The 26,926-nt window shown below is 47.7% G+C and overlaps 1 protein-coding gene across 4 annotated transcripts; it reads left to right on the forward strand.

The window, feature by feature from the left end:
• Window positions 1-2,438: 2,438 nt before the first annotated feature.
• On the forward strand, window positions 2,439-26,888 carry cul9 (cullin 9). Of its 4 annotated transcripts, none has more exons than XM_020709385.2 (45): window positions 2,439-2,586; window positions 3,624-4,322; window positions 5,634-5,788; window positions 10,666-11,277; window positions 11,520-11,664; window positions 11,741-11,931; window positions 12,021-12,207; window positions 12,278-12,508; window positions 12,597-12,795; window positions 12,949-13,150; window positions 13,231-13,421; window positions 13,485-13,681; window positions 13,781-13,929; window positions 14,609-14,697; window positions 14,772-14,877; window positions 14,944-15,171; window positions 15,433-15,523; window positions 15,623-15,794; window positions 15,868-15,973; window positions 16,047-16,142; window positions 16,215-16,390; window positions 16,554-16,687; window positions 17,467-17,652; window positions 18,030-18,059; window positions 18,546-18,682; window positions 19,642-19,824; window positions 19,924-20,081; window positions 20,158-20,386; window positions 20,661-20,832; window positions 21,168-21,313; window positions 21,396-21,522; window positions 21,596-21,801; window positions 21,878-22,134; window positions 22,616-22,733; window positions 22,808-23,056; window positions 23,137-23,277; window positions 23,351-23,515; window positions 24,232-24,395; window positions 24,465-24,558; window positions 24,641-24,715; window positions 24,826-24,936; window positions 25,012-25,129; window positions 25,204-25,337; window positions 25,486-25,577; window positions 25,649-26,888. In XM_020709385.2, exons 1-45 carry the CDS (start codon window positions 2,463-2,465, stop codon window positions 25,863-25,865), a joined length of 7,989 nt encoding a protein of 2,662 aa, XP_020565044.1. In that variant the 5' UTR covers window positions 2,439-2,462; the 3' UTR covers window positions 25,866-26,888. The 4 variants fall into 4 exon arrangements, with proteins under 4 accessions (XP_020565044.1, XP_020565046.1, XP_020565045.1 ...); XM_020709387.2 differs by having other exon boundaries at window positions 12,374-12,508; XM_011484231.3 differs by having other exon boundaries at window positions 2,440-2,586; window positions 20,158-20,356.
• Window positions 26,889-26,926: the final 38 nt, after the last annotated feature.

A 26,926-nucleotide genomic window follows, 5' to 3' on the forward strand; every position in this document is an offset into this window, starting at 1 on the left:
ACATCTTTAGTCTTGTCTTCAGTAAACTGTGTGTAAGCTTTCTTGTCCATCATCTTTTAGAAAGCTTTCTTTTTCCATGTTGTACTTCCAGTGAGAGATTGTAATATGACATCAAATTTAACTTACCTGCCAGCTATTTACAACTGAGAAACTGTAACATCAGTGAGTCACATACTGGTGAAGGAAAATTACTAAATGGACTCATGTTAGAAATTTTCATTTAGTGGGTTTACTCATGTTTGTTGCCAAGAATTTGGATATTGATGCCTGTATTTTTAGTTATTTTGAAGGAGAATTTAATTAGTACTGTTCTGTTAACCAAGAAGAACACTTTCATTGTGTCAAACAGTCACTTCAACAGAGTTGTGATATGAAAAGATATTTTAAAAAAACATCTGCAGAAATGTGAAGGGTGTACTCACTTTTAAGAGATTCTATAAATTAAACTTGGACTTTTTTCCTTAAATAAAAAAATGAATTAAATTTAAAGCTTTAAAATGAAAGAGTGTTTTCATTTATGATTGAGTCTGAAATCAAATATTTTCACATTTACTCAAGGACATATTCAGATGGAAGTCGTTTATCTCGATTTAAGAAGAAGCAGAACTGTGATCAATCCTAAATCAAATCCCACTTTCAATTGTCTGCAAAGAAAACTTTAGTGCCACCTGCTGTGCACAAGATGTCACTTCAAACCTTTCCAGAGACATTTTGTTTGCATACGCAAACACAGATACATTTTTGGACATTGATTTAAACTGCAAAATACATTTGAAAGGAATTTAGAGTCAAGTATTTAACCAGCAAGCTTTGAATGGAAGTCTGCTAAAGCCCTATGATACGAGGAGGCATCATTGTGATAAGTAATTTGTCTCAGCTTTTATATGAATTTAAAATGTAAAGCATTAATACAATATAAAGCTTAAACGAAAAGGTAATTTTAAAGAATTAATCATACCCTTGTCAATAATTAGCACAAAAAACTTGCATTTCCTGTTTACAAAATACATTCAATAATTGCACCTGTCTGTTTATATATCTCCATGGACATTTTTGTCCATTTATTCTTAGATATCAGCTCCGGCTCTGTCGGGGATGAAGGGGCTTCTTGTAATCACCCTGATCCTTACCTTCTACATGCCTTTTCAACACTGCAGCAAATTCATGTTTTAAACTGCTAACCATTTCTTCACCTCTTTGCAGTGTTTTGGGGGGTTATCATACTAAAATGTCCACTGGTGCCTAAAGCCTAGTTTCTCTGCAGAGTCTCCGGTGATGAAAATGAGTGATATGTTGCTCTTTTTTTTCATGATACAATTGATTTGGTTCGGCAGTCATTTGGCTGAAAAACACCACAAGCCATTAACTTCCCACAAGTCCCTGAAGGAAGTGTTCTTAGAGCCAAAGGCTTATTTCACAAAACCATACAACAGCAAAAGTTGAGCATTTAAAAAGGCCAAACAGCCATTTGTGTTTCTTATCTGGAGAAGTGGTGTCCTCTATGGTCACGGTTCATGGAATCCAATGAGACCGTCTCATTGAGATGTTACCACCAGCAGACCCCAGTTTTACATGCGTGGCACAGTGGTTGATCCATGGATTTTTAAATTTTATTTATTTATTTATTTTATCCTACCTCACTAACTTATACTTTGCTCTATTGCTACTGGAACTTGAAAATATTCAGAAATGGCCTTAGTTCTTTCCTGGGTTTGGAGCAGCCACTGTACTATTAACATGTTAGAATTACATTTTAATAACAATTAGTTGTTAGTAGGCTGCTAGAAATTAGAAGCTGGGGAAAGTATAATGGACTGGGGTTCTGTCCTCTATTCACATCTATTTCTCCTCTCCTCCATTCTTGATTATTAATTTAACATTTAGTTCTCCGTGCTTGTTTAGTGCAGTGCGACTCATGTATTTTTTCTCTTTCCCACTCCTCTCCGGGGGAGCGAGAGTGATTCCAGATTCTTGTTGGATCGTCTGTGCTCCTGTCCTTGGCCGTGGAGCCTCTGGCTTGCCTCGCACCCCCAGCTGTCCCCCAATTCAATTTGGATGAAGCATACCTGCTGCACTATTCAAACGTAGTTGTAGAGTTAGATAACCCCTGATGTTTCTTCTTTTTTCCCCGGAATCTGTTTTTTTAGTAGTTTAGCTTCACTGAGAAGGAGGATCTAAGGGCTGGGATGCCCAGTTTAGCTTCGTCTTTTTAGTTTAATTAAGCAATCAATTGTATTTTATGAATGATTTCATGTTTTTATAAAATTACCGGTATGAAGCCCATTGAGACAACTGTTGGGCTTTATAAATATAATCGAATTGAATTAAATGAACAAGAAAGAATTGGAAGAAAAGGAAAATAAAATGACAATGGTATCATCCTCGGCAGCAGGGGGCGCTCTAGTGCAAATCCGAGATTTTGTGGAAGAAGTCGTGTGACGCGGCTGTGTCACACTGCGCAGATGCGCGTCCCGCGGCTAGAAGCAAGAGCGGAACTCGAACGGACTCGCAGAAACAGACTGGGAAACGACGTGCCAGAGCGGAGGAGAAAGGTGCGCCAGACGCCCAAGGTCTGCGACACAGGAGGTAAGCCGCGCTGTCTGAGGTGAAGCCGCTGGACCTGACGGGGCGCGCCTGCGTCAGCAGGGAAGGCCTGTGTAGCGGCTCTTCGCTCTCACATGCCGCCATTAGCCCGCCCCTCCGCCGTGAGTTGCGGTTCAGCAATAAGTTGGCGAAGTTAAGCGTCAATCCATATGTTCTGAATCTGATGAGTCAGTGACCAAACCGAACCAAATAGAAAAGTTTCTACGTTGAGTTCTAACTTCTCTATGTGGCGGTACCGGTCCATAAAAAAAAAAACATTGTGCACCCCAACGGGCCGAAGGTACCAGAAGGTTCTGTCCGGTCCAATCGTGTTCCCGTGTTCCAAAACACAGCTCTAGCCGCAGACAACCTGTGTCTGCGTGTCTTTAACTGGCCGATTTGGAAACAGAGCTTGTTGGTGGGAGGATTTCCGCTTCAACCAACTGTAGAAAATCCTACTCACAGGTTACCAATGTGTAGCTAGCATGTCATGTCAAGAAGGCGAGGACGTGTTCGTTTCCTCCAAAAACCCACGGCACGATGCCGCAAAAATTAACTGTTGCTACCCCCCCACTTGTATATACACACACACTCGCACTCCACCACCACAAAAAAAAGAAAAACCGGGAACAGACTATTTCCTGGAGTCTAGTCTGCACCGTTCAAGGCCAACGGCCAATTACTCTCGAAGTTTGTGTCACGCGCTGTCCTTTGTTGTTGAAAAGGTGAGCCAGATGTGAGCTCTGCTCTGTGCGCGCCGACAGGTTTGCGATGCCCTGACCAGTATTTCTCATTACTTAATCCAAACGGGGCCAGTAGTAGACAGACGGCGCCTGACCCGCACTTCTTACGGTGTTGCGAAGTTTTGCCCTTATTCAGGGTTACATCAGCTTAGATTTTAAAGTGGTGTCTGCATGGATCTGACCCCGAACCGGGTCAAAGAGTCCTCTGTTCTGATGCGTTCTTATGTCTCTCTTTTTTTTTCTCTCTTCTGATGTGTCTCCTGCTGACTTTCATAAATGAGTTCCTTATCTCCATAGCAACCATGGTGGGTGAACGCTGCAATGGAAATTTGCTGGTCCAACTCGGCCCCCGACTTCAGGCGTATCCAGAGGAGCTGATTCGTCAACGCCGCACCCACGATGGTCAGACGGAATACCTAATTCGCTGGAGCCTCGTCTCCACGGATAATGGTTCCAGCTCGGGTGGGGGCGTCGGGGAGGTGGGTGGTACAGGCAGCAGCAGCTCGGCGGTGGGTGGGTCTGGCAGCTCCACATCTGGAGAAACGAAGCCAGAAAACATCTTGATGTGGATGACCACGGAGGACGTCTACGCCAACTGCCCCACCCTCCTGGGCAAAAGAAAGACAGATTCACAACGCCCCCTGCAGCAGCAGGAGAATCAGCAAGGTGGAGCAGTGGCGGATGGAGGCCAAAGCAGTGGGGGCGAGTTCCCAACAGACGTGACCTTTGATGAGGTGGAGCTGTCTGACATGGAGGAGGACGTTAAGAACCTGGTCTGTCGGGCCAGGAAGCAGATGGCCAAAAAGAGCGACTTCTCCATCAACATCATGCACACCATCCACGTGCTGAGTGCCTACGCCAGCATCGGTTCACTCGTCGGCGTCTTTAAGGAGACTGGTGCCCTCAACCTGCTGATGGAGCTGCTGTGCAACAAAGAGACACAGACGCGCCGCAGCGCTGGCAAGATGCTGCGGGCGCTTGCTTCACATGACGCAGGTAAGAACTGTCCTGCTACATACAGCGCAGCAGGGAGACGACCTCTCTGGGGGTCTGGGTTTGGTTTTGGTCCTGCAGAAGTGCTGCTCTGTTGTGATGGTGATGCACTATATGTGGAGCCTCACAGGGAGGTCTGTCTTTATCCGGCAGCTGTGCATGCTTCAACTCTAACTCAGTCTGTGTCACATGCTTACAGGGTTATGCAAAACTTTCACTTGGAGAACACTGAGGAAGTGTGAGTGTGCATGTTTGAGTTTTGTGGCTGGACCACACTTTCTGTCAGAATGTAGAATTGTAAAATCTTAATTCTTTTCTCTAAAAGTTAGTGTGTTGGAAATGTTTACCTGGAACAACAGGTGAAGGTGTGGATCGAGCTGTGAGGGACATTTCAGGGGGGAACTGCGGGGGGAGCAACAAATAAAGCTATTACAGCTTTTAGCAAAACTTTAGGTGGAGCTGTGAATGAAATGGGGTGGAGCTGTGAATGAAACGGGGTGGAGCTGTGTAAGCTTTGGCAATAGTTTTAGTCTCATATAAAAGATGTTCCTTTTTTTAACTGAATGACTAAGGCAGGGGTTGTGGTTTAGTGCTTCATCAGTTACTCATACTTAAAGCCCACAGAAGGCCTCAGATGTCCAGCAGCTGCAGGTCATGTCTTTCACTGCTGCAACTCCATAGGACGGGAAGTAACGTTGTCGTGGAAACGGGAAGTACAGCGAATGTTGTCCAGCTGAAAGCGATCTGAGACCCAATCAAAGCAGTATATTCTGGAAAGGTTTCAGCTGTCAGGAAGAGGTGGGCTGATCTTGGACAAATGATCTCAATGGAGAGGAGGAGCTGCTGGAAAATCCTGGTCTTCCGTCTGGATCTCAGGGTTCAGTACCTTCTGTCTGAGCTTGGGTGGTTTTAATGTTTGTTTGTTTTTTCTTTATGTGCATGCTTCAATGATGAACTTTAAATTCCTGACAGACACAATAAAAAAAATCTGGAGAACTGATTGACATTCAAAGATGAACAAAGCAGGAATGAATTGATTATATGATGAGGCAGGGGTCAGTCCTTCTGGCTGATCATCTCTAAATGAAGCAAACACACTTTCAAACCTGGGGCTCCAGCTGTGTCGTCAATTTTGTTCACAACCAACTAGCCTGTGAATGCTAAGTAAACAAACAATTTGAATGTTCAGGTCTTCCAGAAAAGAACAGGTGTGTGTGTATCTGCATTGCCTCGGCAACAGCATCACAAGGGTGCGAGTCCTCTGAAGAACTGGGTCGTGATGGATGGTGTTGACACGTTCCCTTTCTCCTGCAGGCAGCCGGGCCTACGTGCTGCTGTCCCTCAGTCAGCAGGACGGCATTGAACAGCACATGGACTTTGACAACCGCTTTACTCTGCTGGAGCTGTTCGCTGAGACCACGTCATCTGAGGAGCACGGCATCTCCTTTGAGGGGGTGCACCTGCCTCAGGTACACACTGTCAGTCTCATAACAACCCCCCCCACACACACACACACGCACACAAATGAATCAGTTCTAATGTGTTGGTCCGCCGCAGGGACAACCTCCAATGTGTCATTTGATTTTTAACAGCAATAAACATTTGAAAAAGGGATCAAGCTTTTTATTTGGACAGGAATATGAAGTTTTGACTAGTATTTTATAAAGAACATTAAACTGTGAATAAAATTTATGAACCTAAATTTCAATTTCTTAACAATGTTGAAATTAAGGCTAATAATGTTAATTATTACCATGTCATCTTTATACATCAATTAAGATGCTGCATCACTGCTTCAAAGTTTATCAGCAAAAACAACCAATCAATATTAGCTGTTGGAGTCTATTAAAAAAGAAAAAGAAAAGAACATTCTTAATGCTAGATATAACACATATTTAAGCCTTTTTTACATTCTTTTGACTACTGGAACTCAGAAAAGCAGCTTTGCATTGATATGCAACTTTATACGGAAGTAAAGTGCTAATGTGATCGGTGTAGTTCAGCTAATGCTGTTGCGGGGAAAAGTTGCTTCGTGCCGTTATGCAACACTTTACATTAATAATGTGTTGCATATCGGGGCAAGCCGAAATGAAAAGCCAATTCTCTCCACGTCAAAATCAGCTGATTCACGTTGATCGCATAAACAGTCGAGTACCTATAGTAGGTCAGAGAGCCTGGTCATTAAGGTGTTGCTGGCGACGGCTCCAATGTTAAATTGTTAAAGCTTCTTTTCTTCTTTTTCAACATTTTCTGAGTAGTGTCTCAGTAGTTGAGCCTCTTTTCATGATAATCGCCCATTGTTGTATTTTAGCACCAACCTGCTATCTGACGTGCGCCATCTGACAACCTTCCCTCCATAGTGCACGGTGCCAGACAGGTTCTAAGAAACAATTCAGTTCACAACTACAGTAATAAATCAAAGAGCCAAATATCAATTCAAGAAAAATGGCGCCTGAGATCTCTAAAAGTCAACATTGTGACCTGATTTTCAGCAGAGAGACAACTTGACCTCAACTTTCCTGATAACAGCTCAGAAGGACAATAAACTAAGTCTGTAGACATTACAACAAAGAGATCTTATAAACTCTGTTAAATCCAGAAGGATGCCTGTCAATCAGGCAACAGAAGATGGCATACCAACCTTGGACAACAGATAGAATATGGACCTTTTTATTTCACATCATTGCCCTATAATTATAATAAAAAATTGCTTAATCAATTATTATAGATAGTTCAACTGATTCTTCTTTCTCTTTCGGCTTTTCCCATCAGGGGTCGCCACAGCGAATCATCGTTTTCCACCTCACTCTATCATGAACATCTTCTACCCTAACATTAGCCAACTTCATGTCCTCTGTTAAGACATCCATATATCTCCTCTTTGGCCGTCCTCTTGCCCTCCTGCCAGGCAGCTCCATCTCCAACATCCTTCTACCAATATATCCACTATCCCTCCTCTGAACCATCTCAGTCTGGCTTCTCTGACTTTGTCGCTAACACAGGCAACATGAGCCGTCCGTCTGATGTACTCGTTCCTTATCCTGTCTAACCTGGTCACTCCTAAGGAGAACCTCAACATCTTCATCTCCGCTACCTCCATCTCAGCCTCTTGTCTCTGTCTCACTGCTACCGTCTCTAACCCATAGAGCAGAGCTGGTCTCACCACTGTCTTGTACACCTTTCCTTTGAGTCTTGCTGGCACTCTTCTGTCACACAACACTCCTGACACTTTCCTCCAACCGCTCCAACCTGCCTGCACTCGCCTCTTCACCTCTTTTCCACACTCCCCATCACACTGAACTGTTGACCCCAAGTACTTAAACTCCTGCACCTTCTTCACCTAAGTCCCCTGTAACCTAACGCTTCTACCTTGATCCCTCTCGTTCAGACACATGTATTCTGTCTTACTACGACTGACCTTCATGCCTCTTCTTTCCAGAGCAAACCTCCACCTCTCTAGCTGTTCCTCCACCTGCTCTCTACTCTCACTGCAAATTACAATGTCATCCGCAAACATCATTGTCCAGGGAGATTCCTGTCTTACCTCGTCTGTCAGCCTGTCCATCAGCATAGCAAACAAAAAAGGACTCAAAGCTGATTCTTGGTGTAGTCCCACCTCCACCTTGAACTCCTCTGTCTGACCTACAACACATCTCACCACCGTCATACTTCTCTCATACATGTCCTGAACTACTCTGACATACTTCTCTGCCACTCCAGACGACCTCATACAGTACCACAGCTCCTCCCTCGGCACCCTGTCATACGCCTTCTCTAAATCTACGAACACACAATGCAGCTCCTTCTGACCTTCTCTGTACTTTTCCATCAACATTCTCAAAGCAAAACTGGCATAAGTGGTGCTCTTACGGGGCATGAAACCATACTGCTGCTCACAGATCTCCACCTTCTTCCTAAGCCTGGCTTCCACTACTCTTTCCCACAGCTTCATTGTGTGGCTCATCAACTTTATTCCTCTATAGTTGCTGCAGTTCTGCGTGTCACCCTTGTTCTTAAAGATCGGGACCAGAACGCTTCTCCTCCATTCCTCAGGCATCTTCTCACTCTCTAAAATCCTATTGAACAAACTCGTTAGAAATTCCACTGCTGTCTCTCCTAAGCACTTCCATACCTCCACAGGTACGTCATCAGGACCAACGGCCTTTCCGCTCTTCATCCTTTTCAGAGCCTTCCTAACCTCATCCTTTCCAATCTCTGCTACTTCCTACTCCACAACAACCACATCTTCCTCCCTTCTTTCCCTGTCATTTTCCTCGTTCATCAGCTCCTCAAAATACTCCTTCCATCTTTTCTGTACACTCTCCTGGGTTGTTAGCACCTTTCCATCTCTGTCCTTTATCACCCTTATCTGTTGCACGTCCTTCCCATCTCTGTCTCTCTGTCTGGCTAGCCTGTACAAGTCCTTCTCTCCTTCCTTTGTGTCTAACCTGTCATAAAGCTCATCATAAGCTTTCTGTTTGGCCTTTGCCACCTCTCTCTTCACTTTACGCTGCGCTTCCTTGTACTCCTGTCTACCTTCCTCAGTCCTTTCTACATCCCACTTCCTTTTAGCCAACCTCTTCCTCTGGACGCATTCCTGTACTTCCTCATTCCACCACCAAGTGTCTTTACCGTCTTTCCTCTTTCCAGATGACACACCTAGCATCTTCCTACCTGTTTCCCTGATAATCTCTGCTGTAGTTTCCCAGTCATCTGGAAGCTCATCCTGACCACCCAGGACCTGTCTCAACTTCTGCCTAAATTCCTCACAAGTTTCTTCATTCTGCAGCTTCCACCACTTGGTCGTCTTTTCTGTTTTCCCTCTCTTCTTCTTCCTGACCTCCAGAGTCATCTTACACACCACCATGCGGTGCTGTCTGGCTACACTCTCTCCTACCACCACTTTGCAGTCATTAACCTCTCTCAAATGACCTTGTCTACATAGGATGTAGTCCACCTGAGTACTCCTACCTCCACTTCTGTATGTCACTCTATGTTCCTCTCTCTTCTGGAAGTAAGTGTTGACTACAGCCATTTCCATCCTCTTTGCAAAGTCCACTACCATCTGTCCCTCCAGATTCCTTTCCTTCACACCAAACCTGCCCATCACCTCCTCATCACCTCTATTGCCCTCACCAACATGCCCATTAAAGTCTGCTCCAATAACAACTCTCTCTCCTCTTGGGATACTCTCTATGACCTCATCCAACTCACTCCAGAATCTCTCCTTCACTTCTAACTCACAGCCAACCTGTGGCGCATACCCACTGTCTACATTCACCATCACCCCTTCAATTTCTAACTTTAGGCTCATCATCCTGTCTGAGACTCTTTTCACCTCTAGAACACTGTTTACAAACTCCCCCTTCAGAATCACTCCTACCCCGTTTCTCTTCCTATCAACACCATGATAGAACAGTTTGTATCCTCCTCCAATACTACGTGCCTTGCTGCCCTTCCACCTTGTCTCCTGCACACACAGTACATCCACCTTCCTTCCCTCCATCATGTCTGCCAGCTCTCTGCCTTTCCCTGTCATTGTGCCAACGTTAAGAGTCCCTATTCTCAAACCTATGTTCCTGCCATTTCCCTTCTCTCTCTGGCCACGGACCCTTCTGCCTCCCCTCTTTCTTCGACCAACAGTAGTCAAATTTCCACCGACACCCTGTAGGTTAACAGCATCGGTGGCGGTCGTTGTTAACCCGGGCATCGACCGATCCGGCATGTCTAAAGTGTTGTGGATGATTCGCATGGTTATTTTGGCAATTTTTACGCCGGATGCCCTTCCTGACGCAACCCTCTCTATTTATCCGGGCTTGGGACCGGCACAGAAGTAACTGGCTTGCTACCCCTGTGGCTAGATTCGATAGTTCAACTGATTGATCTCTAAATATATCACTTCACTTAACCCTGTCAAAATGCTGAAGGCAAAGAAAGCAAAGGTTTGGCTGAACTTCACTACAAAAGATTAATTCAGTGACGTGTACAATGCTCTTAAAAAAGGCTGCCGTTGTGGCAGTGAGCGGGGAAATGCATGTTAACTTCAGCGTGTGTGAAAACGGAGATGCAGCAGTGCACTGTCAGAAAGAAGAAAATAAAAAGGATCTTACGCGCATTCAAGTGCTCTCCACCCTGTCGCGCTGCTTCATCACACTTTAAAGGCTTTAGGAAAAAAATGGCATTTTTTACTTTTCTAAGCGCTGGTTCAAGAACCATTTAGGCATCAGAAATGTTTCAAAACTACCAGTTGACCACCAGCACAGAAACAAATCCTGTCAGTTACCCATCCATACTCAAACTTGTCCTTATTATGTTCAACATGTGCGGTTTTGTTTTGTTCTTACAGATTCCTGGGAAGTTGCTATTTTCCTTGGTGAAGCGTTACCTGTGCGTTACGTCCCTGATGGACAAACTCAACACTGCAGGAACAGAGTCGAGCTCTGAAAGGCAAGACCCGAGCCCCTCCCCCGCCACGTCCTCCACCTCTGTCCACCAGATGGACCTTGTCCGCCTCCAGAAAGAGTTTGATTTCACCATGGCGATGGCCAATTTGATCTCAGAGCTGGTTCGAGTGATGGGCTGGGACCGGAACAGGCAGCCCCCAGATGGCTATACCCACCACACTGTGGGAGGCGAGGCTTGTGCGAGGAAAGAGGAGCTCGAGAATCTGTGCCGCCCTGTCCTTAGGTCCATTTTCCAGCCTCGATTCTGCACCTCACCTATCACTCTCAGCACCAGCTCCCCTACCACTGCGCCCTCTGCCACACCTTCAAAGAAAAAGGCAGGAAATGGCTTCAAAACGCGCTCTGACTTTGCCAGCCGCTCAGCATATGTGGAGTACGTCCAGGACAACTTGAAGAGTGGCATGATGGTTCGCATGCTGGAGGATTATGAGGAGGTTAGCGGTGGAGATGAAGGAGAGTTTCGCTACAGCAACGATGGATCTCCACCTGTGCAGGTGAGAACAGGCCTGGTCTGGCTGACAGGTGCAGGAGGGATGTTACTGGGTTTAAAAAGGCGCCATAAATAGCTTAACATTGACCAATCCTGAAGCCAGCATTCACCAGAGAGCACTTCATGCTGATCAGAGTTACAGAGAAACAGCAGATGAGATGTTTTTTTGCAGCCACCTGCTGAGGCAGCAGTTCTTCCAGATTTTGATGCGTCTCTGACTTGTCAGTTTTCTCTTGCTCTGTTTAGGTTTACTGGAACTCACTGTCCCGAACATACTGGGTCCACTGGCACATGGTTGAAATCCTGGGCGGTGGCAGCAGCTGTAGCCAGGCGGAGAAGGAGACGCAGGAGAAGGCTTCCTCCCTGACTGAGACCCTCAAACTTACCACAGGTAAGAGCCAGTGACTGAACACCATCAAAACCTTCCTTCTGGTTCCGAACCCACCTTGGTTGTTGCTCCCCCACAGTGAGCCAGACTTTCTTCTCCAAGCCGCCTGGCGGCCTCTACTCGTTGCCATACTTGTCGGAGGGACTACAAATGGAGACCACAGCTCTGAGCAGAGCAGAGTGGTGGGAGATCCTGTTCTTTATCAAGAAGCTGGAACCAAAACAGCAACAGGAGGTGAATGACCTCCTGCTGCAGAACCTAGATGACCAGGTGAGACCCTGGAGAATCAGCTCGGCACTCAGGAAATCTCCAGTGGAGGGTGGAGTGATGAAGTTTCAACATGTGATCTCACCATCCAGGAGGAGACGCTGGATGACTCGTCCCTCATAAGCTTGGCGGTTCCTGGAGACACGGCCAAAAAGGTTCTGCACTATCTGAAACAGAAGCTTCCATCATCATGCCTCAGCGACCTGCTGTGCTCGCACGCCTTCTCCAAACACTACATGAAGAGAGGAGGAGGTAGTTTGGAGGATGAGGAGCTGCTGGGTAAGGACTCCCTCTCTCTTAGTGTGTCTCTCTGATAAAGACTTCATATGAACTGTGGTTTGTCCTGCAGCTGAAGGCTCTCTGGCTTCGTCTGCTCTGGGGGGAGGTGGAGGAGCATCTCAGAGTTTGTCTGCAGCTTCATCAGCCTTAAATTCCTCTTCCTCAGCGATGGGCTCTGTCTCTAAAAAGGCAAAGAAGGAGCTTCCCGCCGAATCCAGCTGCAGCGGCTCAGAAACAGAAAGCGAGTTTCCTACCGAGGACGACAGCAAGTACCCGGACGATTTAGAGGACAAGATGAAAGGTGAGTCTGCCAATAAGGGAGTCTTTATTTTTTGAGCTGTATTTATTTTGACAACCCCTCCCACCTCTGCGACTTGTCCTCCCTGCAGTGTTTAACAATCCACGAGTGCAGGGGAAGAAAAACCTGCTGGAAAAGATGGGGGAGGTGGTGGACATTCTAAAGAAAGGGCTGTCTGCTTCAGACCACAGCCAGCAGCTGGCTGCTGTCCTCTTCATCACCAGACTGATGGAGGACAAGAGCACCCAGGAGAAGAACTCCAACAGGATCGACTCTGCCCAGAGCTCACGGTGAGAAGATTATCTGAGACAAGCCTGCAACCACAGAGAAGCGTCTTCACAATTCTGCCAGATCTGTGACAGAACTCAGCTTCTGTTTTCTTGTCACTTGCTGCTTAGGTTCTGTTGGATGAACTTGAACTCTGAACTTGTGTCCTCCTACAGGGACAAAGTGCTTAAGCTGCTGGTGGAGCTTCTGGGCTCCCCCTCTAAAGATGTGGTGGTCAGCACGCTTCGGCTCACTCATCTGATCATGCTGAAGTACGAGTGGAGGGTTTCCTTCGCCACAGAGGGCGGGGTGAAGGCCATCCTGGCCTGCATGCAGGAGTTCTTGTTGGTTCCACATGTGCAGCAGCTGGCTCTTGCGGTGAGGATGAGCTGCATTCTACAGAGCTGGGGTGCCCTTCAGGAACTGCTGAGTGACCTGAGGCTGCTCTTCTTCCTCAGACTCTGAAGGTCATCACCGGAGCCAGTAAGCACGACCTGCGCAGCGTGGGCAGCAGCCCTCCGCTGTCCGAGTCCGGCACACAAATGATGCTGGAGATCTTCGCCAGCATCGGCTCAGCCACGCCTGAAGGCTCCAAGGGCTTGCTGGCCGTCATCCCCGCCGCCATCGACCTCATGCTCAGTACCAAAGGGTAGGTGAGTGCTGCAGCTTTTGTGTTTTACAGCTTTGTGCTGATGGCAGGTGTTTTGTGCAGCTGCATGCTGTCGGTGCACAACGGGCTTCTGGTCATCATCATGCTCATCTCCAACCACAAGAGCCTGGCTGAACAGCTGGTGGCCTGCGGCGTCACTGCTGTCCTCAAAAAGTGTCTGACATTGTCCCGGGCTGAGACCATGCTGGGCATCATTGCCCTGAACCACATCTCCATGGTGCACAAGCTGGAGAGCAAAGGTATGCTGAGCAAACCTGAACAAGACCTCCACCAGCTTCCAGCAGACCCATTCATCACCAAGATTAAGTTGATCTTCTGCTGTGTCCATGTGCTCACAGAGTCTTGCGAGCAGCTGGACTTTAAGGACACTGAGCTCCAGATGTTGTTAGTGAGTCTGAAGGAGCTGACTCCCACTAAGGAGGTGATCCAGACTCTGGAGCAGCTGCTGTGTGAAGACACCTCACAGCTGGAGCAAGAGCGCCACCAGGTTTGTGCAGGTGCACACAGACATGAGCAGGGGGAGAAGGCTCCTCTTTGAAAGAACTTACAGTGGTCCCTCATTGTTTGCTGGGATTCCATTCTAAATAGGCGAAATTCGCGAAGTGGGATTACAGGTGTTTTAAGGCTGTAAAACCCCTTGCCACACACATTTATCAGACAGACAAGAATATTTTCACAAATACCTGCAGTTCTGACAGTCACTCAGAACTCACAGGGCTGTGTATGGACGTGCACACCTGCAGACAAACAATGATAGACTGGTTAAACAGGAGACACAGACTTTACATGGGACTGAACACCTGCCTGTCACAACAGCAACCGAGCAGCAAACCACAGTGTACCCAAGCTTTTGAAGAAAACTCTGATCCTTGATTGATTAATTGTTTTTTGTTCTGCTGAGCACTGATTGTGGTTTTTGTTGAGCCAAAAGTGGAATTTTGAGGATTTTTCCCCCCCCAGTACCTCTTTTGACCTTTGTCACATCTGTAACAAAAATGGGTCCTTGAATATTCCACTACCAAAGATATCGAGCAGTCCGTTCGTCTTGGAGGTTAAAGGCAGGTTCTGGGTTCATTGGACATCATGAAAAGTTCTTTACACAAAAATATTTGAATCTGGAAGCAGCTTTTTGTCACTTCACACTCATACGGCTGCGTGCTGTGCAGGTGACCCAGAGCCGGGACACCTACCAAGACTTGGTCCGGCTTATGGAGCAGCATCGAGCTGACCGGGCAATCCAGCTCTCCATCCTAAGGTACGGAAGGCCACCAGTCATGTTTTCGTTGTGGTGCTGATAAAGCTCAGCTCACTGACTGTTCACTCCTGCAGGATCCTGGACAAGTTCCTGGATAACTACCAGGAAGATGTGCTGCCGTGGCATGAGAGCATAGAGCCCTGTCTGTCCAGCATGACGGCCTTCATCAATGACAGAGAGGTCAGCGTGCAACCACAGCAACAACGCTCATCTGTGGGTGAACTCTAATCTATCCCTGCTCTACAGGTGGTGCAGCTCTTCATCCGCTTCCTGTACAGGCTGGCATCTGTGAACAAAGACTATGCTGTGGTCATGTGTCGTCTGGGCACCAAAGAAGCTCTGGTAAAGGCGTTGGACAAACATAGCACCAACCTGCTGATGGTCACAGAGCTCAGAGACCTCATCAGCGACTGTGAGAAGTACGCCAACCTGTACAAGAAGATGACCACCAGTGTCCTGGCAGGATGCATCCAGGTACATTTGCAGTGTTTCCTGAACATGTTGAACAGCCTTTGAAAAGCACGGAATCAAAGCTTGCCGATTCCAAAGCTGCGGATTTCCTGTCACGGATGTTGGGAGATTAGTTTCTAGAAGAAGAGCAGCACAAAAATCTCTGAGGACTCTGATTGGACCTTCTCCTGCTTTTTTTCCTGTGCTGCAGTAAATACGTTACTGTCAGTTGTGTTGTCCATGTCCTGACTCTGACCGCTCGCCCCACCCACTTTCTCCCATCAGATGGTGCTGGGTCAGATTGAAGACCACCGCCGCAGTCACCAGCCTATCAACATCCCTTTCTTTGACGTTTTCCTCAGAAACCTTTGCCAGGGTCAGTCTAGAACCCCTTTAACATACACACATGCACAAACTACTATACATTCATAAGAGTTTTGCAACAATAAAGCACTTGTACTCATACTGCTTTCAGGCTCCAGTGTGGAGCTGAAGGAGGATAAGTGCTGGGAGAAGGTGGAGGTATCATCCAATCACCACAGAGCCAACAAACTTACAGACAAGAACCCTAAAACCTACTGGGAGTCAAACGGCTGCACAGGCTCGCACTTCATCAATGTTTACATGCACAAAGGAGTCATCATCAGGTAGGCGTCACGTTCTTCTCCTTTTAGCCCACCCCTCTTTTTGTGTCGAGAGTGACACTGTACTTCTGCTCAGACAACTTGCCATCTTGGTGGCCAGTGAAGACTCCAGCTACATGCCAGCCCGGATCCTGGTTCTGGGTGGAGATGACCCCAGCAACATCAACACAGAGCTCAACACTGTATGCTGATCACCACCTGATCTCCACCTTGCAGGAGGTTTTTTTTCTTGACCTGCTGTTTGTTTCTGTGCAGGTAAATGTGGCTCCCACAGCCAGCCGTGTGGTTCTACTGGAGAACATGACCCGGTTCTGGTCTATCATCCAGATCAGGGTCAAGAGATGCCAGCAGGTCAGACCCTGAGTTTGTTTTACTTGAGATTTAGGTCCTATTTGCTGTTCTGACCTTCACCTCTGTCTCAAGGGGGGCATCGACACCCGGGTCCACGGCTTCGAGGTTCTAGGTCCAATGCCGACATTTTGGCCCGTGTTTAAGGAGCAGCTGTGCTGTCGAACATACCTTTTTTACAGCACCAAAGCCAACACCTGGTGTCAGGAGGTGATGGAGGACCGGACACAGCTGCTGCAGCTATTCAACAAGTATGAGTGCCAACGTGCAAAAAGAGCGGGAAAATCCATTCATCAATTTTAGAAATATATTTTCTTTTTAGGCAATTCCATTACTATTGTTTTCTTTCAGTAGGAATTCATTATTTTAATTTTTTTATGTATGTTTTTGGTGTATGTGTTTCATCGTGTGCAGGTTAAACAGCGCTCTGAGGCACGAGCAGATGTTTGCAGATCGTTTCCTGCCCGACGTTGAAGCTGCTGAAGCTCTGGGTCGGACTTGCTGGGAGGCTCTAATCACCCCCATCGTGAAGAGCATCACTCAGTCAGGTACACTCACATACACGCTCTGAGTCCAGTGCTGTCGAGTCAGACTAAAACACAGGAGGTGACTGCAGATACATCACTGCAGCAGCTATGGTTCTGTTGGTCAGGGCTGTCTGCATCAGTTTAATCCAGACATGTCCAATGTCTGGCCTGTAGGTGAAAAGGAGGTTGGGAATTATTTGTGACTAATTTTTCATTTGGTCCCCTGCACCCTTTAAAAAATGTACAACACACAGCCCCACGGGTAAGAGTAGAAAATACATGCATCCCAAAAAAACACTTGCAGCCATGTGATAAACTTAAGGTTCTTTTATTAAATACAGTCTCTTCGTGCTTCATTGGTGTTAGCAGAGCAGCAATATGAGAGCAAAGAGCTTCATTTGGTGGTTCCAGTTTAGGAGGTTTTATTGTGAAAAATGTTAATTTTGTTATTTTAGAAATGACTGTTTACTGCTTTCTGATTTTGAGATCTCACAATCTGCCTCCAAAATAACAACAAACTATTAAACTATTTAAATCCTCCAGCATCTTCAATTTTAAGAAACCTGCAAACTCTTTTGGATAAAGATGTCTAAATGATAAACATTTAAATCCAAGCATGCCATGAGTGTTTGATCTTGTTATTTCAGGCTCATGCAGTTTTCTAACATGATTCATTCAAATGTCTACTGGGTGAAGAACATGCAAAATCTCCTTAAGACGTCTTCTCTCAGACTTTCAGGGTGCTTCCTTCCGTGTTTGGATCTGTTTGAAAACTGTAGCACTCTTGTTTTTTTACCCAGAATCCTCAGCATGCAGCCCTCTGTCCTGGCTACTCAGCGAGTATCTGGACAATGCCGAGCTGGTCCAGCGCTTTAAGAGTCGGGCTGCCATCTTTAACTCCAGAGTGAGGCGGCTCACGCACCTTCTGGTCCACGTGGACACGAGTCAGCCGGACAGCGAAGAGCTCAAGCCGCCAGTCAAGTCTAGTAAGTTAAACACAGAAAAACAGAACCTGCGTGATGCTTTTGTTGGGAATGAACTGGATTTTAAGAAAAAAGGTTTCCATTTTGGACCTGATGCTGTGGTTGGTGTCTGTGAGTGGTGTCATCATGATGGTCACATGATCCTTAAGGGAAAACCATAAATTCCTACATTTTCTTCAGCTTTTTCAAAGATTTTATGTAGAAATATGTTTTTAAACGAGCGGCTGCCCTGCCCCCTCTGGCGCAGCAGCTTCATCGGTGTGGGCTGCATCAGGGCCAGTCTGAGCCCGGATCAGATGGTTTCCTCAGCAGAAAACATCTGAGCAGCAGCACCTCATCACTCCAGATCCACCACTTAAAGGAGTCTGTTCTGTTTGCAGAAGGTCTGAACAGGAGCAAAGAGCTGAAGAGTAAGTAAGAGCTGCGTTTCTTTACAATCTGCTCTCACATTTCATTTGTCCTCGTGAACAAAGGATGGCCCCCTTCTGGCTGAATCAGAGAAGAGCACCTCCCACTCTGTCTTAAGGCTGCCAAAACTTTGTGTGATACAAGTTTCACATGCAAGCAGCAGGGGCCGCTGTGCAGTGTCTGTCTAACCATGGAGTAAATGCATCCAGCAGGGGGGCTGTCCTCGTCTGAAGCAAAGAAAACACTGAGCTTCTTTCAGACGTCATCAGGATGCGTTTGGCTTCATTTTTTCCTTTTAGTTTGGACTGCTGCTGTTCCTGGCCAGAGTTCCTGCTCCCACGCTCTGGTTTTGGAGAGGAGGAGGAGCGCTGACGCTTTGAATTTTTCTGTTTGCGGCTGCCGTTTTCACCGTGCTTCTTATCTTCGGTTGCGTTGAGCGGGAAGCGTCCACAGCCGCCTCTCCGCTCATCTGCTGTTCTGTTTTCCAGATGGTAAGGATGGGAAGAACAGAGACACGGCTGCCGCCTCGTCTTCCTCTTCATCTTCTTCAGCTAAGCCCAAAGTAAAGAGCAGCAGCAGCATTGCAGGCATCGCCCACTGCTGGCAGGGGGTGGTACAGCGTCAGGTGAGCTGTCAGAATGCTTCTTAAGTTAGTGGTCGTTCTGATATTATGTTAGAAAAAAACATTTAAACCTTATTTGTTAGTTTTCTTAAACAGAGCACTTCTGTGAACAATCACATTAACAATTAACTAGTTAAATAAGGTGATAAGTCGTCTCGTGAGAAAGTGTGGGGACTTCCTTTAGTATCTTCAAAACAGAATTGCTGCATAATCATGATAATGGGTATTCATAACTATCTCATGTCAGTGTAACCATGTATTTGTTTCAGTTGTTTTTGAGAGATTCTTAATTTTTTTTCTTCTTTTTTTAATCACTTTTTCCCCAGAGTTTGCACTTTGTAGACGGTCCCTTGGCAGCCGTCTCGCTGTAGGCAGCACAGAGAGCCATTATTGTTAAAAGGAAACAAAATCTTTTTTCTTTCGGAAAACCTTTGTAGGTCGGTGTTTCAGTTGAGACAAAACAAATGAGACAGTTGCTGTCAGTTTAAATGTTTAATAGTTATGGAGCCCAAAAGTCCGAATCAGTGAATGTCTTCCTAACTTAGTTAATCAAACTGTTTTTTACCTCCTGCTTAAACTGCTGCAGTATTCTGCTGCGCCTTACAGCAATAAAATCTCATGATCTGTTCTTGATATGCAGACTTCTAGTAGAGTATTTATCTGTAATAATAAGCTTAAAATATATAGTGCTGATGTAAAAAAAAATCCGATCACTGATAGGGACACAACATCCAATATTGATAGAATCTGAAACTACGTGATCAGGCCTAATTTTTGATCATATGATCAGACCGGGACATGCCTACCAAAAACTAAATATTTGAATGGAGATGATTCATTGATGCTAATGCAGCCAAGTTTTTGTCTCTGATGATTCACCTCCACCAGGTGTGAACATACTTGACTCACCCCCGTGGTGCATTCAATAGACTCATGGAAATCTGCCAATTTGCCCCCTTCAGGTGAAGAAGTTCTTGGAGTTGAACTTTAACCAGCAGGACTTTGTGGAGCGATACAGGATTCTATACCTACGGTTAAAGAACGCCATGGAGGAGCTGTTTGGACAGCAGACCGCCTTCGTCCTCGCACTGCGGCATGGCTTCTCTGCAGCGCTACTGCAGCTCTCCATCCTCAGAGCCATGCATGTAAGTCTGGAGCGAGTGCACGCCAAGAAGTTAACTTCAGTCCAAGTCCTCATTCTGTGGTCAGGAAGAGGATGTGATGAAGGTGTATCCTGTGTGTAGGTGAGTGAGCGCTTTGCTCAGTACATCGATCAGACGATCCAGGCCAGTGGAGCGGCGTCTAACAGCACGGAGACTTTGGAGCGGCTGCAGCAGTTTTTGGAGCCCATGCTCTTCTTGTCCGGCCTGGAGCTCGCCAACACCTTCGAACACTTCTACAGGTTTGTAGTCTGACTGACGCTGCTGTGCTGATGGCAGCAGCCCCAGACCCAATGGTGCTACTTTTCTTCCTGACAGGTACTACCTTGGAGACCGGCTGCTGGCTCGGGGAACTACGTGGTTGGAGAGCGCTGTGATCGAGCAGATCGGCAGCTGCTTTCCCAGCCGCTTCCCTCAGCAAATGATGAAGAACCTGAGCGAGTCCGCCGAGCTGCAGCAAGAGTTCCATCTGTACCGGCTTCAGCAGCTGGACCAGAGCCTGCAGGAGAAGGACCAGGTCAGCAGAACCCTGCAGTACTATGTTCAGGTGGATCACAGGAGGCAGGTCTCTTCACTTGCAGATGTTTCTGCTTCATTAGTTTACATGATTTACCCTGAAAACTTATCTGGACAGTTGTACTGGCTCTGAAGTTAGAGTGCAGCTGTGGAGAGCCTGTTTAGGCAAAGCTTAAATGTATTTTTAGCAGAAAATTGCAAACTTATTTAGAACTGATTTGTAAATGATACAGACCCCCTACAGATTCAAACTGGACTCTGAATCCTCTCATGAAGAAAGAATGGTTCTGTTCTCGTTGGCCTAGGACATGGAGGAGGAATGGGAGGAACTGGAGGAGGAAGCTCAGGTCCAGGTTCTGGTTCTGTCTCCACGCTGCTGGGCCGTGTCGTCTCTCTGCTTACTGGATGAACCAGGAAAACATTTCCCAGCTAAGCTGTGTTCCTACCTGAACCACTTCACCCAGTTCTACACCCACAGTGAGTACCAGCTGAGCTTTGACTCAATGCCTTTGACCCTGGCTAGGACAGATCTTTTTAACCCTTGTGCTATCCTATGGGGTCCAGATGATCCGACCCTTACATTGACGTGTTATCCCTGGCATGACAAAGGTGGATAAAGGTGAAGACGATTTGATGTAATCCATGGACACCAATGAAGATCACAAATCATTGAAGAAAAAAAGTTTAGAGCACTGTCTAGTGGGTCTAGATGACCCTACCACCAATGTTAAAGTGCCTAGGATAGCACAATGGTTAAGACCATTCAGGCTCACCTCAGGCTTTGGGTTTGACCCTGATTCTGCTATGTCCAGGTCAGTCCATGTGTGGTCTGAGTCAGTCCAGGCCCCGGCGGCTGCAGTGGACCTGGCTCGGTCACGCCGAGGTGCAGTTCGGCTGCTGGACGCTGCACGTGTCCACTCTGCAGATGTTTGTGCTGCTGCAGTTCAATGACCTCCCAGTAAGCGTGTTTTCTGTTTGTGTGTGTGTTTGTGTTTCTGCAGTGTTTGTGTGTTCACCCTCTGGTGTGTGTTCTTGTTTAGGAGCTTTCTGTGGAGTCTCTGCTGCAGCAGACTGCTCTCTCTCCTGCGGTTCTCCTCCATGCTCTGCAGCCACTCATCAGTGAAGGAGGTCCTCTGACCTGCAGCACGCCGGACCAACCATGCCAGGGTACGGTCTGCTCCAGCTTTCTTCTCCTCACCCTCCCTCGTCCTCTTCCTGAAACATCCCCTTCTGCATGCAGGTGTGCTGACACTGAACCAGCAGGTGGCCTCCCTCAGCCAGGGGGGAATTCCAGCTCAGGTGCAGCTGCTGCCAAAGCAGACATACCTGAATGTGGACGAGGAAGCAGCCAGCACATTGGAGAGAAAGAGGAACATCATCTACTGCCTGATTGTACACATCATCAAGCAGGAGAAGGAGATGCACATTGACAACCTGGTCTTCAAAGTGAGTAGCGCCCCCTGCAGGACACACCTTCAGCTGCTCCGGAAGGATGAGTCACTGCATTCTGTTCACCCTACAGGTTCTGGACTCGTGTCAAAAGCAGGAGTCATCTGGGTCTTCCGGCACTGCCCGGTTCAGCTGCAGCACGGGTGACGTTCTCTCATGCATCATGCACGTCATCAACAAAGGCTGCGTCCGCCGCAGCGAGGAGAACCCGCACATCGTGGAGTTTGTTCCAGAGGACCCGTCCACGCCGCAGAAAGGCCACGCCCAGTTCTCCTTCAGCCACACCGACACAGGGAAGGAGGCGGCCGCATGCAGTGTGGCCGACATCAGGTGTGACCACGTCCTCTGACCTCATGCACGCGCTCAGTCCTCCCGCCAGCGCTGCACCCTGCTCCCTTTATGTTGGCGTCATCCTGAATGTAAATGTAGTTTTATGGAGAAACAATAAAGACGAGACTAAAAGTGCTAAAGGTGTTGGATGTTCTTACCGCACAGGAAAACCTCAGATACAGGGTTCTGTTTTAGGTCAACTTGAGAGAACAGAATGTTTCCGTGGAAGAGAACCAACACTTCAGTGCTGGTTCTGGTTTTAACTAATCCAGACCAGAAGCAGGTGCCAAAAGATGCACCCCTGTGCCCTGAAGGGGGTGCTGTAGGGGTACAGCAGCAGAGGTCTGTTAAAATCCTCCGAGCAGCTGGAAAGCCCACTCGAGCTGGTCTGCCATCCTTTTATGCCCAACAGAACCTTGGGGCAAAACATCTGTGTGCCCTGCTCCTCTGTTGTGTACATGTGTGTGGTTTCTGTTTGTAGTCTGGTTCCGGCGCCGCAATGCTTTGAGGATGGCGTTCTGGATGCGGTTCTGTTTTCGATGGGCCGGACCATGACTCAGGAGGAGGTGCGTCAGCTGATGCGGAGGACGGTGCAACAGGTGAGTGGGTGGGTTCTGGCCGGGCTCAGCTGTCCTGCAGGTGTGCGTGGACTCAACCCTCCGCTTTTCTTCAGGTGTCGGCCACTTTGAGTCTGGACCTGGACCGGGCCGAGCACCTTCTCATCCACTGTAAGTGGAATGTGGACCTGTTGGTTCAGCGCTACACAGACGACTCCGACGCCCTCGTCATGGCCGCTGGCCTCAAGTCCCGAAACCCGCAGCCACCGCTGAGCCCCGCCGCCACCTGCCCAGTCTGTCTGGGCCCTCGGACTGGAAGTGTAGAGCCGGTGCCATCGCTCAGCTGCTTGCACTACTGTTGCCGGGTCAGAACCACTCCTGGGCACAGGCCAGTGTCTGTGTGTGTCGCTTGGCAGTGACGGGAGCGTGTGTGTCTTCCCCACAGTCCTGCTGGCAGGAGTACCTGACGGCCCGGATTGAGCAGAACCTGGTCATGAACTGCAACTGTCCCATCACAGACTGCCAGGCTCAGCCCACCTCCCACTTCTTTCTCAGCATTCTCACTGACAAGGATACGGTCGCCAAGGTAACATAGGCCTCCTGACCTCTGACAGGACCGGTACTGGGCCTGCACTCACCTTCCTGCTCCTCTCCCTCAGTACGAGAACGCCCTGCTGCGAGGATACGTGGAGTGCTGCTCCAACCTGACGTGGTGCACCAACCCCCAGGGCTGCGACCAGATCCTCTGCAAGGAGAACATGGGCAACACCGGCACATGCTCCAAGTGCTGTTGGTCCTCGTGCTTTAGCTGCAACTTCCCTGAGGTCAGAGGTCACGCCTCAACACCCATAGACCACTGGAGGTGGGGGGTCAGGATATGAGCATGTTTAGTCTCTGGGTTATTTAAAAAAAACACGCTAAAAGTAAATCTGCTTTGTTTTCATGGACTTCAGTGATTAAGTGCAATTTTCTTCATGAGACAGGTTCAAAGTCCCACTTGGAAAGGCAAGAACCTCTGAATTCAACCTTCAAACTCTCTTTGTGAACGCTAAACTTATAATGTGATTGTTAAATATTTGAAAAAAGCAATGGTGCCATTCTTCTGAATCCATTCCATCACTTCATGTCTCTGAAGACCATGATGGTCCCTTACACCCCTCCACTAACCAGTCTGCATATTAACACAGTCACCTAACCTAAAGAGAAAGCCTAATCCAAGGGCGACCAAACTTTAATTTGCTTTCACTTGCTCCTTTGTGAAGCTTCATTTTGGACATTTTTACATTTCTGTTTCTTTTTTTCCCATGTTTAATAGATGCTGCATGCATTCTGGTTTCATGTATTTGACGTGATTTTCTGCAAAGTCCTTTTTTTGGGCCGAGCTGGTTTCTGTTTCAGCAAGTTGTCCTGGTTAACTGCTGAGTAGCAGAGTTGGAGGCTCAGTTAGTCTTGTGTGAGAGTCTCCTGCATTGAGGAACAATGAGGAGCTTCATGATAGGAGGGAGTATGTGTGATAGAGCTTCCCCTGCTTGTCTCTCAGGCCCACTATCCAGCCAGTTGCAGCCACATGTCCCAGTGGATGGATGACGGCGGCTTCTATGAGGGGATGAGTATGGAAGCGCAGAGCAAACATCTCGCCAAGCTGATCTCCAAACGCTGCCCCAGCTGCCAGGCTCAGATCGAGAAGAACGAGGGCTGCCTGCAGTACGTCCTTCACATCTGATGAAGATGAAGATTAGAATGTGGATGATGATTGCACTGCTCTGTTCCCAGCATGACCTGTGCCAAGTGCAACCACGGTTTCTGCTGGCGCTGCCTAAAACCCTGGAAACCCACTCACAAAGATTACTACAACTGTTCTGCCATGGTTGGTTCACACTCAGTCATGTGATCGCCTCTCTGGCCAATCAAAAGCTAGAAGGCAGTGACGCTGTTTGACTAATTTGCAGGTCAGTAAAGCTGCACGGCAGGAGAAGAAGTTCCAGGACTACAACGAGCGCTGCGGCTTCCATCATCAGGCTAAGGTACAACACGGGCCAGAACCCCCACGGACCACAGCGCAAACACAAACGCACACACACACCCAGTGACACGAATTGCTTGCCCACCTTTTGTGCATGTCTTTGTGTGTTAGGATTTTGCCGTGGGTCTGGAGAACAAGGTGTCATCCATCAATGAAGCTTTGCAGATGAAGTCGCTCACCTTTGTCATCGACGCCTGTAAAGTCCTGGCCCAGTCCAGAAAGGTAGCCTCTTGGTTCTTGAAGGGCGGGACTACCAGCAGAGCTGTAGGCTGACTATGCCCTGACAAATGTCTGCAGGTGCTGGCCTACTCCTGCGTCTACAGCTACTACAACCAGGAGACTGAGAAGATGGATGTGATGGAGCAGCAGACGGACGCTCTGGACCTACACACGAACGCTCTTCAGATTCTACTGGGTGAGGCTCTGTTGCTCGGTCTGACCCAGCTGCTGCTGTCGGCTCTGACACCTGCTTCTGGTTTATGTCGTCAGAGGAGACTCTGCTGCAGTGCACCGACCTGGCCTCGTGCGTCCGCCTGCTAAAGCCAGAACACCTCAACACTGGACTTGAACTGATCCGGCGAATCCAAGAGCGTCTGCTGGCCATCCTGCAGCACTCCACCCAGGTATCCATCCCGCCGCAGGTCTGATGCTGCCACCAACATTCTCAGAGGAACAAAGAGGGGTTGTGGTTAAAAACTTTGGAAACCTGCTCTACAGTTTGACTACAAGGACTCGGATGTTGGCTGATTTTTGCCCTTCTTTCTGATCCAGGACTTCCGGGTCGGGTTCCAGTCCAGGAGCAGCCAGGAGGCGGAGTTGGCTCAGGCTTCGCAGCTGTCCAACCACACAGAGGGAAACAAAGCGTGAGTTCAGGAAACACAGAAGCTGCTGGCGCCTCCCAGTCAAAGCTCACTGTGACTCTCTGCTCCCGCAGGTCCAAGTCAGACCGAGCCTCGGAGTCTGGAGACTCTGACAACAACAACTATACTGGAGAAGATGGGGGTGAGGAGGCGGAGGATGAGGATGACGAATATGATGAAGAGTACGTTCCGGGCTGGCACGAAGACTACGACGAGGAAGACATCTCAGAAGACGACTTCTTCTCTGATGACTCGGAAAACCTGGAACCAAACTACTGCCCTTTCGACTGAGCTGGGGCCAAACTTGAAGATGTCCCAAGTTTGGGTGAAAATGGCGAGGACTTAACCACGCCCCCTCTTCGATCACCTGAGGATGTTAATCGCAGGAACGTCTTCCTTCACTCTCACCATGCAGCACCTGCTTCATCTGTTTTTTTTCCTTTTAGTTGAAGTATTGGAGAGGACGAGGGACAAAAGTGTTCCAAGTTTTATATTTGGACTAAAATCCCAGTTCCAGTTTAAAAACTGGCGCCTGTTTTTCCTGAGTTAACGGGGCAAGTCCTTCCTGGCCTGAAACTGGTCTGAAACTGGTCTCATATGGGTCAAAATCAGTTCACAATTTGCTCACGCCCAGTTCAAACCAGTTTGAAGACTGTGCTCGTCAATTTATTGGCATGTTAGTCAAGATTTCTTGAAACCGAACCGAGCATAAACACACACGTGCACACATATACAAGTTCATACGTGCACTCATGTTCAGCAGTAGCAGCTAACTGCACAGTTCTGTGCATGTGTCTCTGCCATTTGTGCTGACCGGTCCAAACCAGCTGGCACCTTTATGAGAACAAAGCCAAACTGCTCTCAGCCGGTTTCATGACTGGTTCCAGTCCAGTTTCCATTCTGGATCAGCTAGAGCAGGATTTCCTGTTTGTCACCTCTGAACCCAATCTTGATCTCTGAGTGTTTATGCTGTTGGCCCCCTCCCCCCTGAATGGGATTGGGGAGTTCTGGCTTGTGAAGGACGCCTGTGGAGGGGTCAGAGCGCAGCGCCTCCTCTGTCACACATGGAGATCCGCTCTGAGCTTCTCACCCGTTTGAGGAGGCAGATGTTTCTATGCATCTGCAGAACTTGAAACTCTGTTTTTTCAGGACCAGTTTCTTGGTTTGTTGTGGAGTTGAACCTCCAGCTTCCCACTCTACTGTAATTCTGAGATTCTTCATTCATATTGTTGATGTTCTCCAATGTTTCTGGTTTCTTTGCTGCAGTCGAGCGACTCCAGCCGCAGAACTAAATAAAAGCTTTTTCTTTGACCCGATGCTTTGTCTTATTTTAAGCACCTTGAAAACAGCTG

Source organism: Oryzias latipes, chromosome 15 (assembly GCF_002234675.1).
Source record: "Oryzias latipes chromosome 15, ASM223467v1".
Lineage (NCBI taxonomy): Eukaryota > Metazoa > Chordata > Actinopteri > Beloniformes > Adrianichthyidae > Oryzias > Oryzias latipes.

Excerpts from the sequence above, each read along its gene's own strand:
- cul9 (XM_020709385.2), top strand. The coding sequence starts at position 2,463 with ATGCGCGTCCCGCGGCTAGAAGCAAGAGCGGAACTCGAACGGACTCGC. Across the intron at positions 14,878-14,943 it reads CCTTCATCAATGACAGAGAG|GTGGTGCAGCTCTTCATCCG; the intron begins GTCAGCGTGCAA and ends CCTGCTCTACAG. Across the intron at positions 25,578-25,648 it reads CACACAGAGGGAAACAAAGC|GTCCAAGTCAGACCGAGCCT; the intron begins GTGAGTTCAGGA and ends CTGCTCCCGCAG.